Source organism: Jaculus jaculus, chromosome 9 (genome assembly GCF_020740685.1).
Source record: "Jaculus jaculus isolate mJacJac1 chromosome 9, mJacJac1.mat.Y.cur, whole genome shotgun sequence".
NCBI lineage: Eukaryota > Metazoa > Chordata > Mammalia > Rodentia > Dipodidae > Jaculus > Jaculus jaculus.
The window spans coordinates 92666276-92682195 of NC_059110.1; the positions used below are offsets into that span (position 1 = coordinate 92666276).

Here is a 15920-nt window from a genome sequence, read left to right on the forward strand (position 1 = left end):
ACTGTCCATGCTCTATCATGGCATGGCCCCAGCTCACAGGGAGGGGCTACTTGGGCTGCTTGGGTAGAGAAGCTCCGGGAAGCTGGTTCTACCACTCTGGAATCTGGACTGCTCTCAGGAATACAGCCCCCTGGCTGAGGGCAATTTATGCCCTGCTTCCCAAGACTAGCTCCCATGCCACCTGTGACTGATTTACTTGAACAAGAGGACGATGATTTGTGTGGACAGGTGCACAAAGACATTCCTAAGATTTCTGCAGCAGTGGAAGGATCCTGTTAAGCCTGAGCTGCTTGGCAGAACTAGCCACAACCGCTGTCAAGCACTTGAAATGTGGCTAGCGTGACTGAGGAACCCACGTTCTCATTTTAATGCAGCTTCACGTGCCCAAGTTAGCAGTGCCCACCACATTAGACAGCCCATGTTGACAGACCTGCTTCAAGTCAAGAGTCCTGAAATGTAATGCTGTAACCTTCTGAGCATCAGTACAGTGAGAAGCACCACTCCTGTGTAAAGCATGTGGCACAGAACCCAGCACTTTTACCTGTTACGCTATTGCTGGACATATCCGGACCCCACTTAAGAGGCGGCCCTGGCTTACAACCTCAACCCTCAACTACATTTGAAGGGTCATGCTCAGCTCTGAGTGCAGGCTTATTCTGTGCCTTGTGTGGTGGGAGAATGACATCCACATCCATGCCCAGTTCTTAAGGATCAGCTACCTTAGTCACAAATCAGCAGGCTTGTATACCCATCTCTTGTGAGGGCTCGTAAGATACCTACTACTCCATACTCAAATAAAGCTATTAGGAGGCAGCTTGCCAGTGACTGACCTTGGCTTCTAGCTACCATTTCAAATGTGGGGAGAGGACATGAGGTGTAGGTATCCCCCATACTAATGCAAGACATTTGGTGTTTTTTAGTATTTAGGCACCACTCTTAAGACACTTTTTGTGTGTACATAGCAGTTTCCCCAAAATACTTTTCTGAGCCATGCTGTATGCAAAAGCTTCTGTCTTCCAGGTAACCTGGAAACAAGTGGCTCCCTAGCTGTCCTCTGATGCCTTTCTACGTAGGTCTTGAAGGCGCCTCTACTCAGTGTAAATACCTAAACTCACTTGGTGCTTCTTCCCATTTGATCTTGGGAGTTATCCTTTTCTTCCTAGGTTTTTTTCTCTTCCGGCTGTTCCATGGTCTCTCCCACATACTATTTGTGAAATCTTAGGCCAACACACTGAGCAGGGATATAGTGACCAAGGCCAGGTGGCCCAAGCATCTCCAAAACTGGAGTGCTGTCTCAAGAGCAGAACCCATGTGTGCATGAGATTTGTCTGTCTACCATTTCTTGTGTCAGCTCCCAGGCCTCTGGCGTCACCCCCACATCAACTGGGACAAGTGTCCATATTGAAACTTTATTACAAAATTATAAAGCAGAGCTCTGTAACAAAAAATACACATTTGGGTTTGCTTTTTAACACCCAGGTAAATCCGAAAGAATCTTAATATAAGCCACTTGAAGCAACACATTCACATCCAAAAGATTTCAGCAAATTTACACAATGTCTATTGAAGCTGATCCTTGCACAGCTTATTTGGATCAATCTATTCCAACATATGAACCAGTCAGCTGTCCAAGTCTTTCAAACAAGCCTCAGCTGAAATCTCAGAGCAGTCACAGCAAAATCCACAGAAGAATTGGAAGGGATGGATGCTTTCATGGTAATTACGACCAAGGATCCATGAAGGACAGAGGGAATTCAAGGATAAAAAGTGAATGAGGTTTTCTACCTGGGTTATGATGTTAACTGGAATGGACTCTTGTAATTCCCAACTTGTTTAGTGTAATTAATAAAGATTATGCCGGCGGGGGGTGTGGGGGGGAACAACAGGCTTATACCTATTCCCAAATGAAAAACTTCACAAGAGATTTCATTAAAGGCAATGAAATGAGTAAATAACACCAGTTCTGATTCTTACTGAGGTTACTCATCGGCTGTCAGTTTATTTTCCTGTCTAGGAGAAAGTTAGGAGGTAAGGCCTCAACAGAGAAAGCACGTAGTAAGGAGGGACAGCCAGCTTCTGCTGTGATGTTATTGCTGGATCTTACTGGGCTGCCATATACATGCCTGTTTCACAGTGGAATCAAATAACAATCATCTGAGCCTTTGCTAAGCTGATAGGCATTTGGAGACTACAGCACTTGCGGTTCAGCAGAAAGGGGATAGAAAGGTAGTTTTCGTGGGAGAATCTGACTCCCCAACTCTTAAGAAAGGCTGCAACCGAGAATCAGGTCATCTGAACTTGATACAATATCCAGGTAAAAGGCCTAGGGTTTCACTAACAACTACTTAATGAAATTCTCTAATTCCCCTGGAAGTATTTAGTGGTTAATGATGGAGGGAAGGCATAAGTACATCTAACAGGTCTCCTTAGAGGTTTCCTTTGAATTTGCAGTCACGATTGTTTCTTGTAGTCTCAGACAGATATGAGCTGCAGCTGTACAGGGCGGGGTAGTGGGTTCAGCCAAGGTACTCCAATGTTTAGGTTTTGCATAGTTAATCCACTGGTGGTAGGATTACACTGCTCTTATGATAACGTGTAAGTTTTGTGCTTTGTTATGCTCCAGTGAACATTACTTAAACATCTGCTCCAAGGTGTAAAGACCTTGAGGGCTAAAGGGCCTAGAGATCGCTCCATCCTCCACCTCCTCTCCCCAGTCAATAGGCAGAGGAAGGAAATGGAAGTGGGGGCTTCTGGCTGTCATGGGCAGACCTGTCAGTCTCTTAGGTGCACTATCCTACACATTTGTTCTCCAGGAACTTTATGAAACATCTGACTAGAGAAGAGCAAGGCTCTGCCCAAGTCAAGTTTAAAACCTCCCTCCACAGGAAAGGGAAATTTCATTGAAGTGATTTGAGGAGGATAAGAAAACAAACATAAGCTGAAAGCCAGTGCTTCCACTGAAGGGTGGTGTAAAGTCAAGCCCCCAAAGAGGAAGCAGCAGAGGTTACCCATGCACCATTCCTTCCTACAGTCTGGACTTCTTAGCAGTGGCTCCCAGGGACAGACTGGAGACACAGCTTCCAAACCAACACGTATAGAAGTGATTCTGAAGTTTTTCTACAGCATTTTGGTTCATTTCTCATCAGAGATTAACTTACAGATGTAAATTCCACCCTAAGGACTACTGTTGGTCTGATAAATACATTTTTGGTCCAAAGAAGCAAACCGATTTTAGGCAATGTAGCAGACGTTAAACATATGTTAAAGCACAGAAAGGCCAGCAATTTAAATCCAGATGTTCTGAGAACTACCAGCAGAGGTATAGTAGACTTTTGATTGATGAAACAGGCCAGTGTGTCCAGGGGATGGACGGTGTATGGGATGGGGAAAATGTGTCCAGGCTCTCAGAGGAAGAAAAACATGGTCCAGGTTCTGGGAAGTCCTTTGTTCATCAATTACCATCATCATCCCATGGTCTCAAAAACAGGCACTCACCCATGGGATCTCTACCAGTTCCCATTGGCCTCTGACTCTGCCAGCCAAGAGGTGAACCCCTGTGGCAAGAAAGGCATGCCAGGCATCTTTGCTTGCCCTGGTCTTGAAAACATTCCAAGTTTCTTCCAATAGCTTGCCCTTCTGCAAGTTGACCCTGTACCCAGACACCCTGGGCTATCCTGTAAGGCACTGAAGAAGTGGGTGCAAGCCCTCAGGACCGGAAGACGTGTACTGCCCGGATCACATACTGCCGGCAGATGGGACATTCATTCATGCGTTTGCCACACTTGGTACAGGTCACCATGTGGCCACACTCCAGCAGAACACAGTCAATGGGTGAGTCCATGCAGATCTTACACAGGTTCTCCTCCAGGCCAGCCGGCACTGCTCCCCCTGCACAGATGGTTCAGAAAGGAGCAAAGGAAACAAGTGTATGAGGGGCACACAACCAGCGCTCCAATCCATGCTTCTCCCAAATAGATCTCCAGAAAATACCTCCCATTCAATAACCAAACTGCTTCAGGATGCTGTGTAAGCCCCACCTCCTCCCTAAGGGATATAGGCTAGGAGGCTAGTATTTGCAGATCAAAAGCATCTCAGGATATCAGAACTAAGGCAAAATCTTCAAAGTTGCAAAATAATTTTCAGACAGTTGAGGCTGAAATATGGTGAATGATACTTAGGAACTTACTATCTCCTGAGGCAGAATATGCAGAAAAGATTAAATTGACTCAGAAAAGTTTAGATATAAAGAGGAATGTAATGAATGGTTTATTAAGAATCAGGCTTATCTATAAACAGGTCCGGTTCAACAAAGCTGAGGCTCATGGGGACCCCTCTGTGCTATCCCACAGTCTACCTCTGGGATCCTTCTGGAAGACTTCCTGATGAAAGAGCACAGCAAACCTACAACTCTTCTGTGCTGCAATAGTGGAACTTTATCCACAGCCCCTGACTGCTTATCACATTGCATGATAATTTAGGTTTGCCTACTTATCTCCCCCAGTAGACTAAGAGCTTTTTAATTCAACATCTTCAGTTAATTTTGACAATCATATACTTAGCATTTGCTTTGTGCTCTGAGGCCAGATACTCATCGTTGTATTCCCAAAGCATGAGTCACAGGGTAGGTATTCTTTAAGTGTCTGATAATGAACATCCTCCCAAGTGAGTAACAGTTCACAGTAACTGAGTGCTTACCATGTGGTAGGCAGGGTCCTGAGAGCCCTGCATCAATTAGCCATTGAGCCCTCACAGAAATGATGACATGGGTACTCTTACTACTCATTTTATAGACAGGTAACTTGGGCCAGAGTTAAATGGCTCACACAAGGGCACAGAGTGGCTGAGACAGTTGAGATTCATACCCAGATAGGCTGTTCTGCAGCTCATAGGCATATGGCCTTCTGATTAAGGGCTCTGAAGGGAGAGACCATCAAAACAGTATTGACTGCCCATGCACAGAGTTCCCAATAAACACTAACTGGCTTATGCCTATGGCAGGGAGGCATGACTGGCATGCTAGTTGAACTGCACAAAGAGAGAAGTCTTCATGTTCAAGAGCCCAACTCCCTCCATTGCATCAGACTAGTCACCTCTAATGTCTGGGTATAGCCACTATACAGGGTAATTCTCCTTTAATCTTTTGCTTTTTAGACTTTGTTTCTGGACTATTCAAGCAGTCAAGAAACACTTCCCCTAGCAGATGGGCTGGATGAAAGTCAACCTTGTGGCCCCAATTAGGGAAGTCAGAGAAGGCCTACAAATACTTAAGGCCAGTTGGAGTAATTGCATCCCAGTTACTCATTACTTCTCTTAGGAGCAACAACTGTCAGCATTCTCCCAGAGAATAATAAAATTAAAGGAATGCACCAAGTGGATTAGCCTGACCTTAGTATCATGTGAGAGAATGGGTCTATACTTCCAGATAATTACAGGAGCTATGAAAAGCTCCACTCTGGCCCATTATGAGAAAAAGGCCATCAAGTGATAGATCTGGAGTCTTCTGCATGCTCCAGCATGACTCTGAGAATGTTCTCTTGGGAAGCAGCTCACAACCTCTAAGCTTTCAGAAGCATACATGTTAGAAGTTCCCCCAGGTTGTTAGGAACTCTGAGGAGGGATCTGGCAATATCCCATTAGAGCACAGCAGCCAAGGTGGGATATGCACCTTGCACCTGGCATAACACCTTCCCTGCTCAGTTCTGACTCTGCCTAGCCTCACGTAAGCAGGGCTCTAAGGTCACTCCCTTTGCTTTGGGTTGGTATAGAAGCTGGTGATCATCTTAAGTGATCTCCCTGGAGGTGCAGAGACTCTCCCCAGCCAGGACGGAAACTCCCAGTGAAAAGCAATCAGGAGGCTGGAGAGATGGCTCAGAGGTTAAGTGTGCTTCCTGTGCAAGCATGAGGGCCTGAGGGAACCTGAGTTTGAATCTCCAGATCCCATGTAAATAGCTGGGTGTGGCTACATAGGCCTGTAACCTCAGTCCCACAAAGGGGAACAGAGATCAGGGAATCACCAGGCTTATGGAAAAAGCAAGCTCCAGTAGCAGTAAGATTCAGGCTCAAAATGAGAACAGGAGGAGAAGCAATGGAGTAGAAGTAGAACACCCAATATTCTGCTCTGGCCATCACAGGCAAGCCCAAGCACATGGGCGTTGCGAGGGTGCACACTTGATACACATGCATATACCACATACAACACACTACACACCCAAATACACACAAGGAAAAACAAAGTCTGCATGACACACTGCAAGGTGTCTGTTCTAGCAGCTTCAGGCCATGCAGATCAGCCAGTTGGTGGGCTGCTGTGGCCCTGCTTCCTAGCGAGGGTTGAAGTGAGAAGACTGTCTGAAGATATTGAGCACTTGGGCTCACAATGACCCCTCACCCTCTCTGGTAACACACAGGTTCACAATCCTTAAATCATGAACTGTCATCATGGCTGAAGACATGAGAAGAGAACTGCTAAGAGCCTAAGCCCGATCCCAGACAGAAACAGTTACATACCATTTTGGTCTTCGGCACCACCCACTAAAAAGGAAAAAGAAAGATGTCTGAATAGGAGTGTGATGGCACAAGGCAAGTCTCCCACCACCCTGCCATTTCTGAACTCTGGCCAGCTCCCAGCTAGAAACCAAGCATGTCTGAGTCTGGGCAGACACTTGCCACCCTCTTCCTCTACACACCAAGAACTCATGCAGAGCTCCTGCTGGTACATTTGCTCAGCTGTGCTCTGAGAAAAAGGCACAAATAAAGCTGCCAACTAGGAGGACACTATGCACACAGTACCTTTTTCTACTGCCACTGAAGCCAAGAAGAAGGAATAAACTGGCTGTTTCAGTAAGCCAGAGATTCTGGATAAACTTCTCACATGTAATCAGTGTTCTTGCCAAGCATGATGGTATACCCCTATACTAATAGCACCAGGAGGCTAAGGAAGGAAGATCATGAGTTCAAAGCCAGCCTGAGCTGTTTAGTGGGACCCTGCCTCAAAAAAAAAGTTCTCCCCAGATCCTTATAACTCTAGGGAGTCTCCTGAGATAGTATCAAAAGGAAGGTTGAGATTCCAAGTCATTAGGAATGAGTAGGTGGGCTTCTCCTAACTGATGAACTTGAGCCATTCAAATTTATTACAGCAGAGTGAAGTCTGACTTCAACTGTTACTACATAAGGAATCAAAATTCTCTGCAACAACTAAGTTATTTGGAGATGAGAGGGAAAATAAATGTTCTGTGGTAAAGTAACTGTGAACTGTCCAGTTCAACAATGGCCAAAGAAAGACTACAGAGACCTCAGTGATAAAATGTTTGCTTAGCATGGGCAGGCTCTGGGTTTGAGCCTCAGCACTGGGCTGGGAGTTGGGGGTGAAGAAAAGCTTAAGCTATTTGTATTGAGCTGAGTATATAACTCAGTGGTACATACAGAAAAGCCAAACATTTTTCTCTCCTGTAGGACTTCTCTGCATTTAATATAAAAAGGCCTATGACACGTCAGTAACAAGGACACAATATGAAACATGTTCCTCTGAGCTCAACCACAGACTCTTATTTTTCTGGACATCTCCCACTGATACCATGAAAAATGCTTTCAGAGGGGCTGGAAAGATGGCTTAGTGGTTAAGGCACTTGCCTGCAAAGCCAAACAACCTAGTTTCGATTCCCCAGGACCCAGAGAAGCCAGACAAACAAGGTGGCACATGCATCTGGAATTCATCTGCAGTGGCTGAAGGCCCTGGAATGCCCATTCTCTTTCTATCTGCCTATTTTTGTCTCTTTTCAATAAAGTAAATAAAACTAAAATAAAAAAAATTTTAAGCCAGGTGTGGTGGCGCACACCTTGAATCCCAGCACTTGGGAGGCAGAGGCAGGAGGATCACCATGAGTTTGGGGCCACCCTGAGACTCCATAGTGAATTCCAGGTCAGCCTGAGCTATAGCAAGACCCTACCTTGAAAAAACAAAAACAAACAAACAAACAAACAAAAAACCCCAAAACAAACCAAAAAATGCTTTGGTTGATGACAAAACGGAAAGCCCAAGTGACGGTAAAACATTTTTCCACCCTGTGACAGGATTTGCTTTCCTGTTGCCCAGCTGCTTAGAATTAGGCACTGTTGATAAATGAAAGGGAGTATGAAGTACTCAGTCTTAGAATTTAACCACAAGTGACTGCTATTATTAGATGGTACACATATGCAGGGTGACTTCCTCTGTGGCTAGAAGTATAGAGAATGAATCAGTTTGATGCCATCATATTTAGGGTCCCTCACCCAGGTGCTGGAGTCCTTTCTGATCCTTGTATAGCCGAGTCACCCTTTCCATCAGCTCCCACTTCTCACAGCAGCCCTTGTAGTTGACAAAGTTGCGAGCCAAGATCTCTTTCAGCTGCCGCACTGTCAGGCCTTCAATGTCCTCCAGGTGGGTCAGGTCAGACAGTGAGGCCCTCCGGCCCGGGACAAAGCCATCTTCTGAATCAATGGACTGTAATGGCAAAGATGTGATCAGGAAGCTCAGCTCTCATGTCCTCTAAACTCTTTCCAAGGACCCCAGAATGCCCATCACAAATACACTTTGGTGACCAACCTCAAGAGTAGTTGGAACAAAGACAGAATGCCTGGCATGGTGCTTGGCATTGCAAAATAGACTGGTCTTTGCCTGCCCCACCACTCTGCGCTCTCCACAGATGGCCAAAAACCAACCCATCGGTATGATGTATACAAGGAGCACCGGTGGGACCACAGGTCCCTGATTCTGAATGCTGGCCCCTCCGCTGACTAAATGCTAAGTATTATTTTGCAAGTTGCTTACCATTGTGAGCCTGTTACCCCTCCACAAAGGAGAGACAGCAGTCCTCCCACACAGGGTTCCTGTGAAGATTAAATGTGGCAGCACATGAAACCCCAGATATGGTGCTGGCCCTTCCTTCTCAGCAGGTGCTCTCCACACACAGCCTCACTGCAGCTCGGCCCTGAGACCATGCTCCTCTGCACTGGCCCCTACCCTCATTATCTGACCTCCTTTCCTAACAGTGGCTACCACGCACTAGAAGCTGAGAACAAGAGCAACAAGATTTTCACAACGGTGCCCAGAGCCTGTCCCGTGGGCAGCTCTCAGAAAGGCAATCGACTGGGAACATAGTGGGCCAGGAGGCTCCCCAGCCTCCACTGTGACCTTGCATCTGCCTGCCCACATGGGGTAATTTGGAATTCTATCAGCAAACTTCCCAGAAGACCCCTTTGGTTCCACCTGAGTCTGCTGAGGCTCCTAGGTATACCCCAAGAACACAAGGAGAAGAGCAAAGACCAAGGTGCAGCCCGAGCAGAGCCCCCACCTGGGTCTCGTCCTCAGTAGGCGCTCTGGCTGTGCCCTCCAGGTAGACGGGTTCCTCGTGGTCCTGAGACACATGGCCACTGGCCTGTGGGAAGAGAAAGGCGCCATCACATCCACAGAGATGTCCCAAAGACTTGCATAACACAGGCCTCTTTGAGTTCACAATGTCCAAATGTTCCCATTTCCCCCAGAAATCAAGGCTCCCACAGCAGGCCACAGATGCCTATTTCCTCACTGGTCTGGTGGGCAGAGAGGCAATACAGATTTCAGTGGATGTGAATTGACATCAAGAACCAGAATGCACTAGTCTCACAAACCACCTGCCCATGACCAGCCTGCTCTTGACATGAACATGTGGGATGAAAGGAGGATGGCTATGTCATCTCATTGCTGGACTGCTCTCCATCTACCACAACACTGTCTCCACACTGCTCTAGAAGTGTCCTCTCCATGCTTTCCACCCACCATCCTTGGTTTACCCCCTCAGACCAATGGCCACTGGTTTTTCCAAACCTTGTACCATGTCCTCCTTGGCATGAACCTCTCCCTGGCCTCCTCACCTGACTCTGAGGAGACACTTTCCAGACCCTCACTATCCTGTCCCTCTGGTCACTGTGCTGTCTGAAATCTCAAATGTTTTTAATGAAATTAAGAAATTATCAGCTCTAGACTATGGAACCCAAATACCTCAGCTTGAGATTTATTCTACGCAGAATTCTAACATCTCAAAATGATCCTCTGTTTTATCAGAGTATCAGAACTTTGACCCCTAATCCCATCACTGTTTCCACCAGAAACCCCTAACTAGATCTTCTTCACCCTGGCTGTCTTCAGGCATAGAGCCTATTCGTGAGCTCACAGTGAAGATGTGTCTGAGCTCACAGGCCTTCCCTTCAGAATTTGGCTTGTAAAGGACAACCTGGGAAACCAAAATGACTGACTGTAGCCACTCATCAAGACAAACAACTACAATGGAAATGAAAAGCAGAAATGACAACTTTCAAATGATAACAACAGACACACATCTGACGGGGTCTTTATCAGCACCAACAGTTTGCTCTAGACTAGGGAGATAGCCCAGCAGTTAAGGTGCTTGCTTGCAAAGCCTGACAGCTTGGGTTCAATTCCCCAGTACCCATGTAAGCCAGGTGCATCTGGAATTCATTTGCAGTGGCAAGAGGCCCTGGCACACCTATTCTCATTCTCTTTCTCCTTGCAAGTAAACAAAGACCAATTTGTTCCTAAGTGAACAGCTTTTGAAAGTCCTTTGTGCCCTAGAAAGAAAAAGTGGACTTTAAGCTGCAAATACTCTTGTCTTTTCAATTAGTTACTGGGTAAATAAAAATCTACAGCAAGTTCTGCCTGTCCACTACTCTGATCATTGTACACATTTCCTTCTCTAGTAACTATTGCCAGGGCTTTATTAAATGTGGAAGACAGAACTTTGATGGGGCAAGCATTATGAGAAGATTTGCATTCTGGGTGCAGCTCTTTTATGTTTTTTGTTTGTTCGTTTGTTTTTTTGAGGTAGGGTCTCACTCTAGCCAGGCTGACCTGGAATTCACTCTGGAGTCTCAGGGTGGCCTCAAACTCATGGCGATCCTCCTACCTCTGCCTCCTAAGTGCTGGGATTAAAGGCGTGAGCCACCACGCCCAGCTTTCTTTAATAATTTTAACAGATAGTCTTGCACAAGTCATTAAGTTCTCCGTGTCTGTTTTTCCTGCTTGCAAAGTGAGGATGTTAGCAAAACAGGAAAGAAATGAGTTGACAAGAAAGTTCTCTGTAACTTCAGGAGTCACCCAATCACACCTGGTATATGCACAGTGTGACCTGGAGGTGCAATCCATAAACTTCTGGTTAATGACAATAAGCTTATAATCTTTCATTGAAAAAAACATTTTCTGGGCTGGAGAGATGGCTTAGTGGTTAAGTGCTTGCCTGTGAAGCCTAAGGACCCCGGTTCGAGGCTCAATTCTCCAGGACCCATGTTAGCCAGATGCACAAGGGGGCACATGCATCTGGAGTTCATTTACAGTGGCCAGAAGCCCTGGCATGCCCATTCTCTCTCTCTCTGTCACTCTCACATAAATAAATAAAAATTAAAAAAGAAATATTTTCTGCTGGGTGTGGTGGCACGTGCCTTTAATCTCAGCACTCGGGAGACAGAGGTAGGAGGATCACTGTGAGTTCGAGGCTATCCTGAGAATACAGAGTGAATTCCAGGATAGCCTGAACTAGAGTGAGACCCTACCTCAAAAAGCCCCCCCCCAAAAAAAGGCTTAGTGGTTAAGTGCTTGCCTGTGAAGCTTAAGGACCCCAGTTCGAGGCTCCACTCTCCAGGACCCACATTAGCCAGATGCACAAGGTAACACATGCATCTGGAGTTCATTTGCAGTGGCTGTAGGCTCTGGCGTGCCCATTTCTCTCTCTCTCTGCCTCTTTCTCTGTCTGTCACTCTCAAATAAAATAAAAACTTTAAAAAAAAGCATTTTCTAAAGGAGTCAGTGGAGGGGGGATCCAGCAAGAGAAAGAAAGGGTGGTGGGAGGGGACTATAATCATGGTATATTGCCTATATATACAGAGGTTGATAATAAAAAGTTTTTCTCTCTCTTTTTTTTTTTTTTTAAGAAAAACTCATTTTCTAAAGTGTCTCCCAAGGTCTCATGTAGTTCCCAGGCTGGCTTTGAACTCACTATTGTAGCTGAGGCTGGCCTTGAATACCCGAACCTTCTTGTCTCCACCACAACCACACAAATGCTGAATTACAGGCATTCACCATCGCATCTAGCCTGTCTGAAGGTTCTGTAGAGAAAAATAATGCCTCTAGCTGGGTGTGGTGGTGCATGCCTTTAATCCCAGCATTCAGGAAGCAGAGGTAGGAGGATCACAATGAGTATGAAGCCACCCTGAGACTACAAGTTGAATTCCAGGTTAGCCTGGGCTAGAGTGAGACCCTACCTCAAAAAAAAAAGCCTCAGGTTTCTCTCCGGGTCGGGTCCCTCAGACCTGGGTGTGCACAGTGTCCACAGAGAACCAAGCACAAGCAAGTGTATAGCAAGTGGTGAAGCCTGTGCCGAGACTAAGAGCCAGAGCGCAGGAGAGTTAATGAACAGCTGGGGAAGAGAAAATGCTCAGGCCAACCAGAGTGCAACAACTGTATTGCAATTAAGTTGTGCTACCATGCTGGCCTTTATGCCTCAGTGCCTGCCTTTCAAGAGCTGGATTGGGCCAATCCTGGCAAAGGAGGTGACCATAAACAAGAGGCACAGCCATCATATCATATGTGGGAGCCAACAACACTCAGCACTGTGCCAGCTCTGAGTAGCTCTCTGCTTTTCACATATGATACCGTGGTAGTTGGGCCTCTCTACACTTAGCAATACCCAAAGGGGCCTGGGGTTACTAGCTGTATTTCATAATTATAGGTTTAAAGTGTGTCCCAGATGACCAAGGAGAGAGTGAAAGATGTGTAACTCAGTGGTAGAGCACATGCCCAGCACATATTAAGACCCTGGGTTGGATCCTTAGATAAGAAATAAACAAACAGGGCATAGGAGAGATGGGTTAGCAGTTAAGGTGCTTGCCTGCGAAGCCTAAGGACCCAGGTTTGATTCCCCAGTACCCATGCAAGCCAGATGCACAAGGTAGTGTATATGTCTGGAGTTCATTTGCAATGGCTAGAGGCCCTAGAGTGCCCATTCTCTCTCCCTCTCTCAAATAAATAAATAAATGTTAAAAAAAATTTTTTTTCGAGTTAGGGTCTCACTCTAGCCCAGGCTGACTTGGAATTCACTATGTAGTCTCAGGGTGGCTTCATACTCATTGTGATCCTCCTACCTCTGCCTCCCAAGTGCTGGGATTAAAGGCGTGCACCACCATGCTGGGCTTAAAAAATATTTTTTAAAAAGAGAGAAGAGACGGAGGAGAGAAAAGGAGAGGAGAGAAGAGAAACAAAAAAGGAGAAAAAGAAACAGATTCAGAGTTAGGATCTCAGCCCTATAAATCACAGGGTGACCGAGGCACTTTTGTAGATCCGTGTGACACCACCACTCCTGACAGTCACTATGGTTAATTATCAGCCTCATTCAGATCCAAGAGGGGGGTCTCATGTTTTCCTTTCCACTGCCAGGGCTTCCTGAGGTGGGACAATGTACTGCTCAGCATTCTACTTGTGCCTGGTGCTGCACCTGGTCAATGTGCTGCTCTTAGCTTACCATGTGCAGGCACCTGCAGGGCATGATGAAGTAGTTTAGAGTCCAACAGCAAGCCAACCACTGCCATGCCACACAGAGAGCAGGACAACAGATGGTCCCTATCACAGTGCTTCCAATGCTTCTCCACCCCCACTGTCCTGTCCTGTCTGTCTTATGACAGTTACCAAAGAATGGAGTTGCCCCTCCATTTAAGGAGCACCAGACAAAGGGATTAAGTCTGAGGGCAAACTTGAAGGGAACTAAATCTGCAGAGTTAATGGTGACTTTCTTCAAACTATTTATGGAGTAATGAATTTTTCTTTAATGTTCAACTGGGAGATGAAAGTTACTAACAAAAGCACAAAAACACACTACCAAGCCTATCACCCCTGAAGCTAAACCATGAACCTGATGTCCAGGAAAAAATCCTTCCTGCTTTAGCAGGCAGAAGGGCTTCACCATCATCCAGACACTCCACCTCACACCGCCTTCCCACAGTGCAGCAGCAGAGGGAAAAGGGCCCTCGCTCGGAGCTGGCCCGGAGGCACAAGGGCTGCACACGGGCCCATACCTGCTGGGTTTCCTGAGCCTGGGCTGGGGGAGCAGAGGTGGCCTGTGCAGGTGAAGAGGGGGTGCCGGGTGAGGTAGGAGGTACTGTGCTGGTGTGAGGCTGGCTTAGGAAGGCCTGCTGCTCCGGGAAGTCCGGGGACAAAGTGGGGGCATGAGTCCTGTCCTCCTCAGTGATTACAGGCTGCTGACCAAGCACCAAGAACACCAGCTCTTCTTTCTCCCGGCACGTTTCAGTAGAGATGTCATGGAGGCTGAGATAGTCCCTCAAGTCCTTCACCTTCATCTTCATGAGCTCCTCACGCTGGAAGGCTGTGGCTCGAAACCGTAAGCAGAGAAGACAGAGGCGGGGTCCATTCCCCTCTTGGCTCGAACAGGTCATGCAGAAATTTTTCTTACAGTCCAAGCAGGTCTGCTGCTTAGAGCAAGAGGCAGAGGAAAGTGTGTGAGCTCAAGAACAAGTCAGACAGTGGAATGGGAGCGTCAAGGCCACCACAACAGACAGCCTCCTCTTGTGTTTCTTACTCTACTGTCCCCATATCCAAGGGTGTGCATTATGCTGAAAGTTTTAGATGAGGACATCTTGCCTTTATCTGTACCCACATATAGCACACCTGACCTTTCCATAATTCACAGCACGTTTATGTACAGTGTACCTGAATACACTACACAGTGATTTAATTTAATTTCATTTAAGGCTTATTAATTCATTTTACTCACAGAGAATCTGAAGCTACTAACAAAGACTACCAGCTTTGGAATCACAAAGCTCTGCATCTTTATTAAGAAGCCCTCTCCCATGTCTTGCAGCATCACCCCAGGTATGTTCAATCTGGCCCTCTAGTGTGAGTGCTCAGTGTCCCTATTGGTGCACTGGGTGACAACGTTCTGACCTCATAGGGTTGTGAAGATGGAGAAATAATGCACTGAGACATAGCTGAGAATGAAGCCTCAAGTGTCAGCTGCTCTACTTATTATTACCAGGAAATCATAGCTGATGATAAGCGAGCAGGGCTCAGACCCTAAGCTGTCCTTTCTGCTGCAGTGATGACGGTGTGGCAGCGGGGCGGGGAGTGTTCTGCAGTGCTAGGGACGGAATCCAGGACCTTGTGCATGGATGGCGGTGTCCCATCACGAGCTGCATCTCTGGCTGCCTGAGTGCTGAGATTACAAGTGTGCCAGCAAGTAGTGATTGTTAATACTGCTGTTAACAGAACTGACTGAGGTGCTACTGTGTGCTAGAGCTATAATTGGCTTGTCATTCATTCTCAAAGCACCCTGAAAAATAGGTATTGATGTTCTTCTAGATTCACAGAGAAACCCAAAATCAAGGAGATCAAGTATTGTCTTCAAGGTCAAGCAGTAAAGACAGAGGTAGGATTCACATTTGAAGCCTGAGGCAAATGCCCTCAGTCATGCCCACTGAATTCTACATAAGCATTAGCAAAACTGACTTGGGAGACTGGCTTTCCATGTTCAAACTCCCTAGTCAGTGCCTGTCCACAGAGGCTGGTGCCAGGCTGTCCTGCTCCGGCAACATCACTCGGCATGCTGGGAAGTAGGTAGTCCATGAGGTCATTTCCAAGACAAATATTTAGCTATTACAGGAGGCCCCAGACATAAGCTGCTCTCCTTTGTGAAAGCACACAGTGTCTCAGTTCAGAGATGCATGTGCCTGGCCCACACGCTGGCACTGCCTGGTGCACTTACTCCCACAGTCCCAGACAGCACACCCAGGCTTGCTCAATCCACAAGCTGTAAAAGCACAGTGACATCTGGCTGGGCTCTGGTCCAGCCAAAAGCAGGTCACCCTCTGAGAAGAGGTAATTT

At 46.6% G+C, this 15920-nt stretch overlaps 1 protein-coding gene across 4 annotated transcripts in view; it reads right to left on the bottom strand.

Annotated features, from left to right (window-relative positions):
* Positions 1–1395: 1395 nt before the first annotated feature.
* Positions 1396–15920, bottom strand: part of Rffl (ring finger and FYVE like domain containing E3 ubiquitin protein ligase) — an 87157-nt gene continuing 72632 nt past the window's right edge. For 2 of the 4 annotated variants that reach the window (XM_045159660.1, XM_045159657.1), the window contains exons 3-7: positions 14095–14505; positions 9330–9413; positions 8269–8479; positions 6508–6531; positions 1396–3888 (exon numbers count right to left, since the gene is read on the bottom strand). In XM_045159660.1, coding sequence (XP_045015595.1) covers positions 3707–3888; positions 6508–6531; positions 8269–8479; positions 9330–9413; positions 14095–14505 — 912 coding nt within the window. In that variant the 3' untranslated portion in view covers positions 1396–3706. The remainder of the gene's footprint in view (positions 3889–6507; positions 6532–8268; positions 8480–9329; positions 9414–14094; positions 14506–15920) is intronic. The other 2 variants (XM_045159659.1, XM_045159658.1) reach the window with 2 other exon arrangements.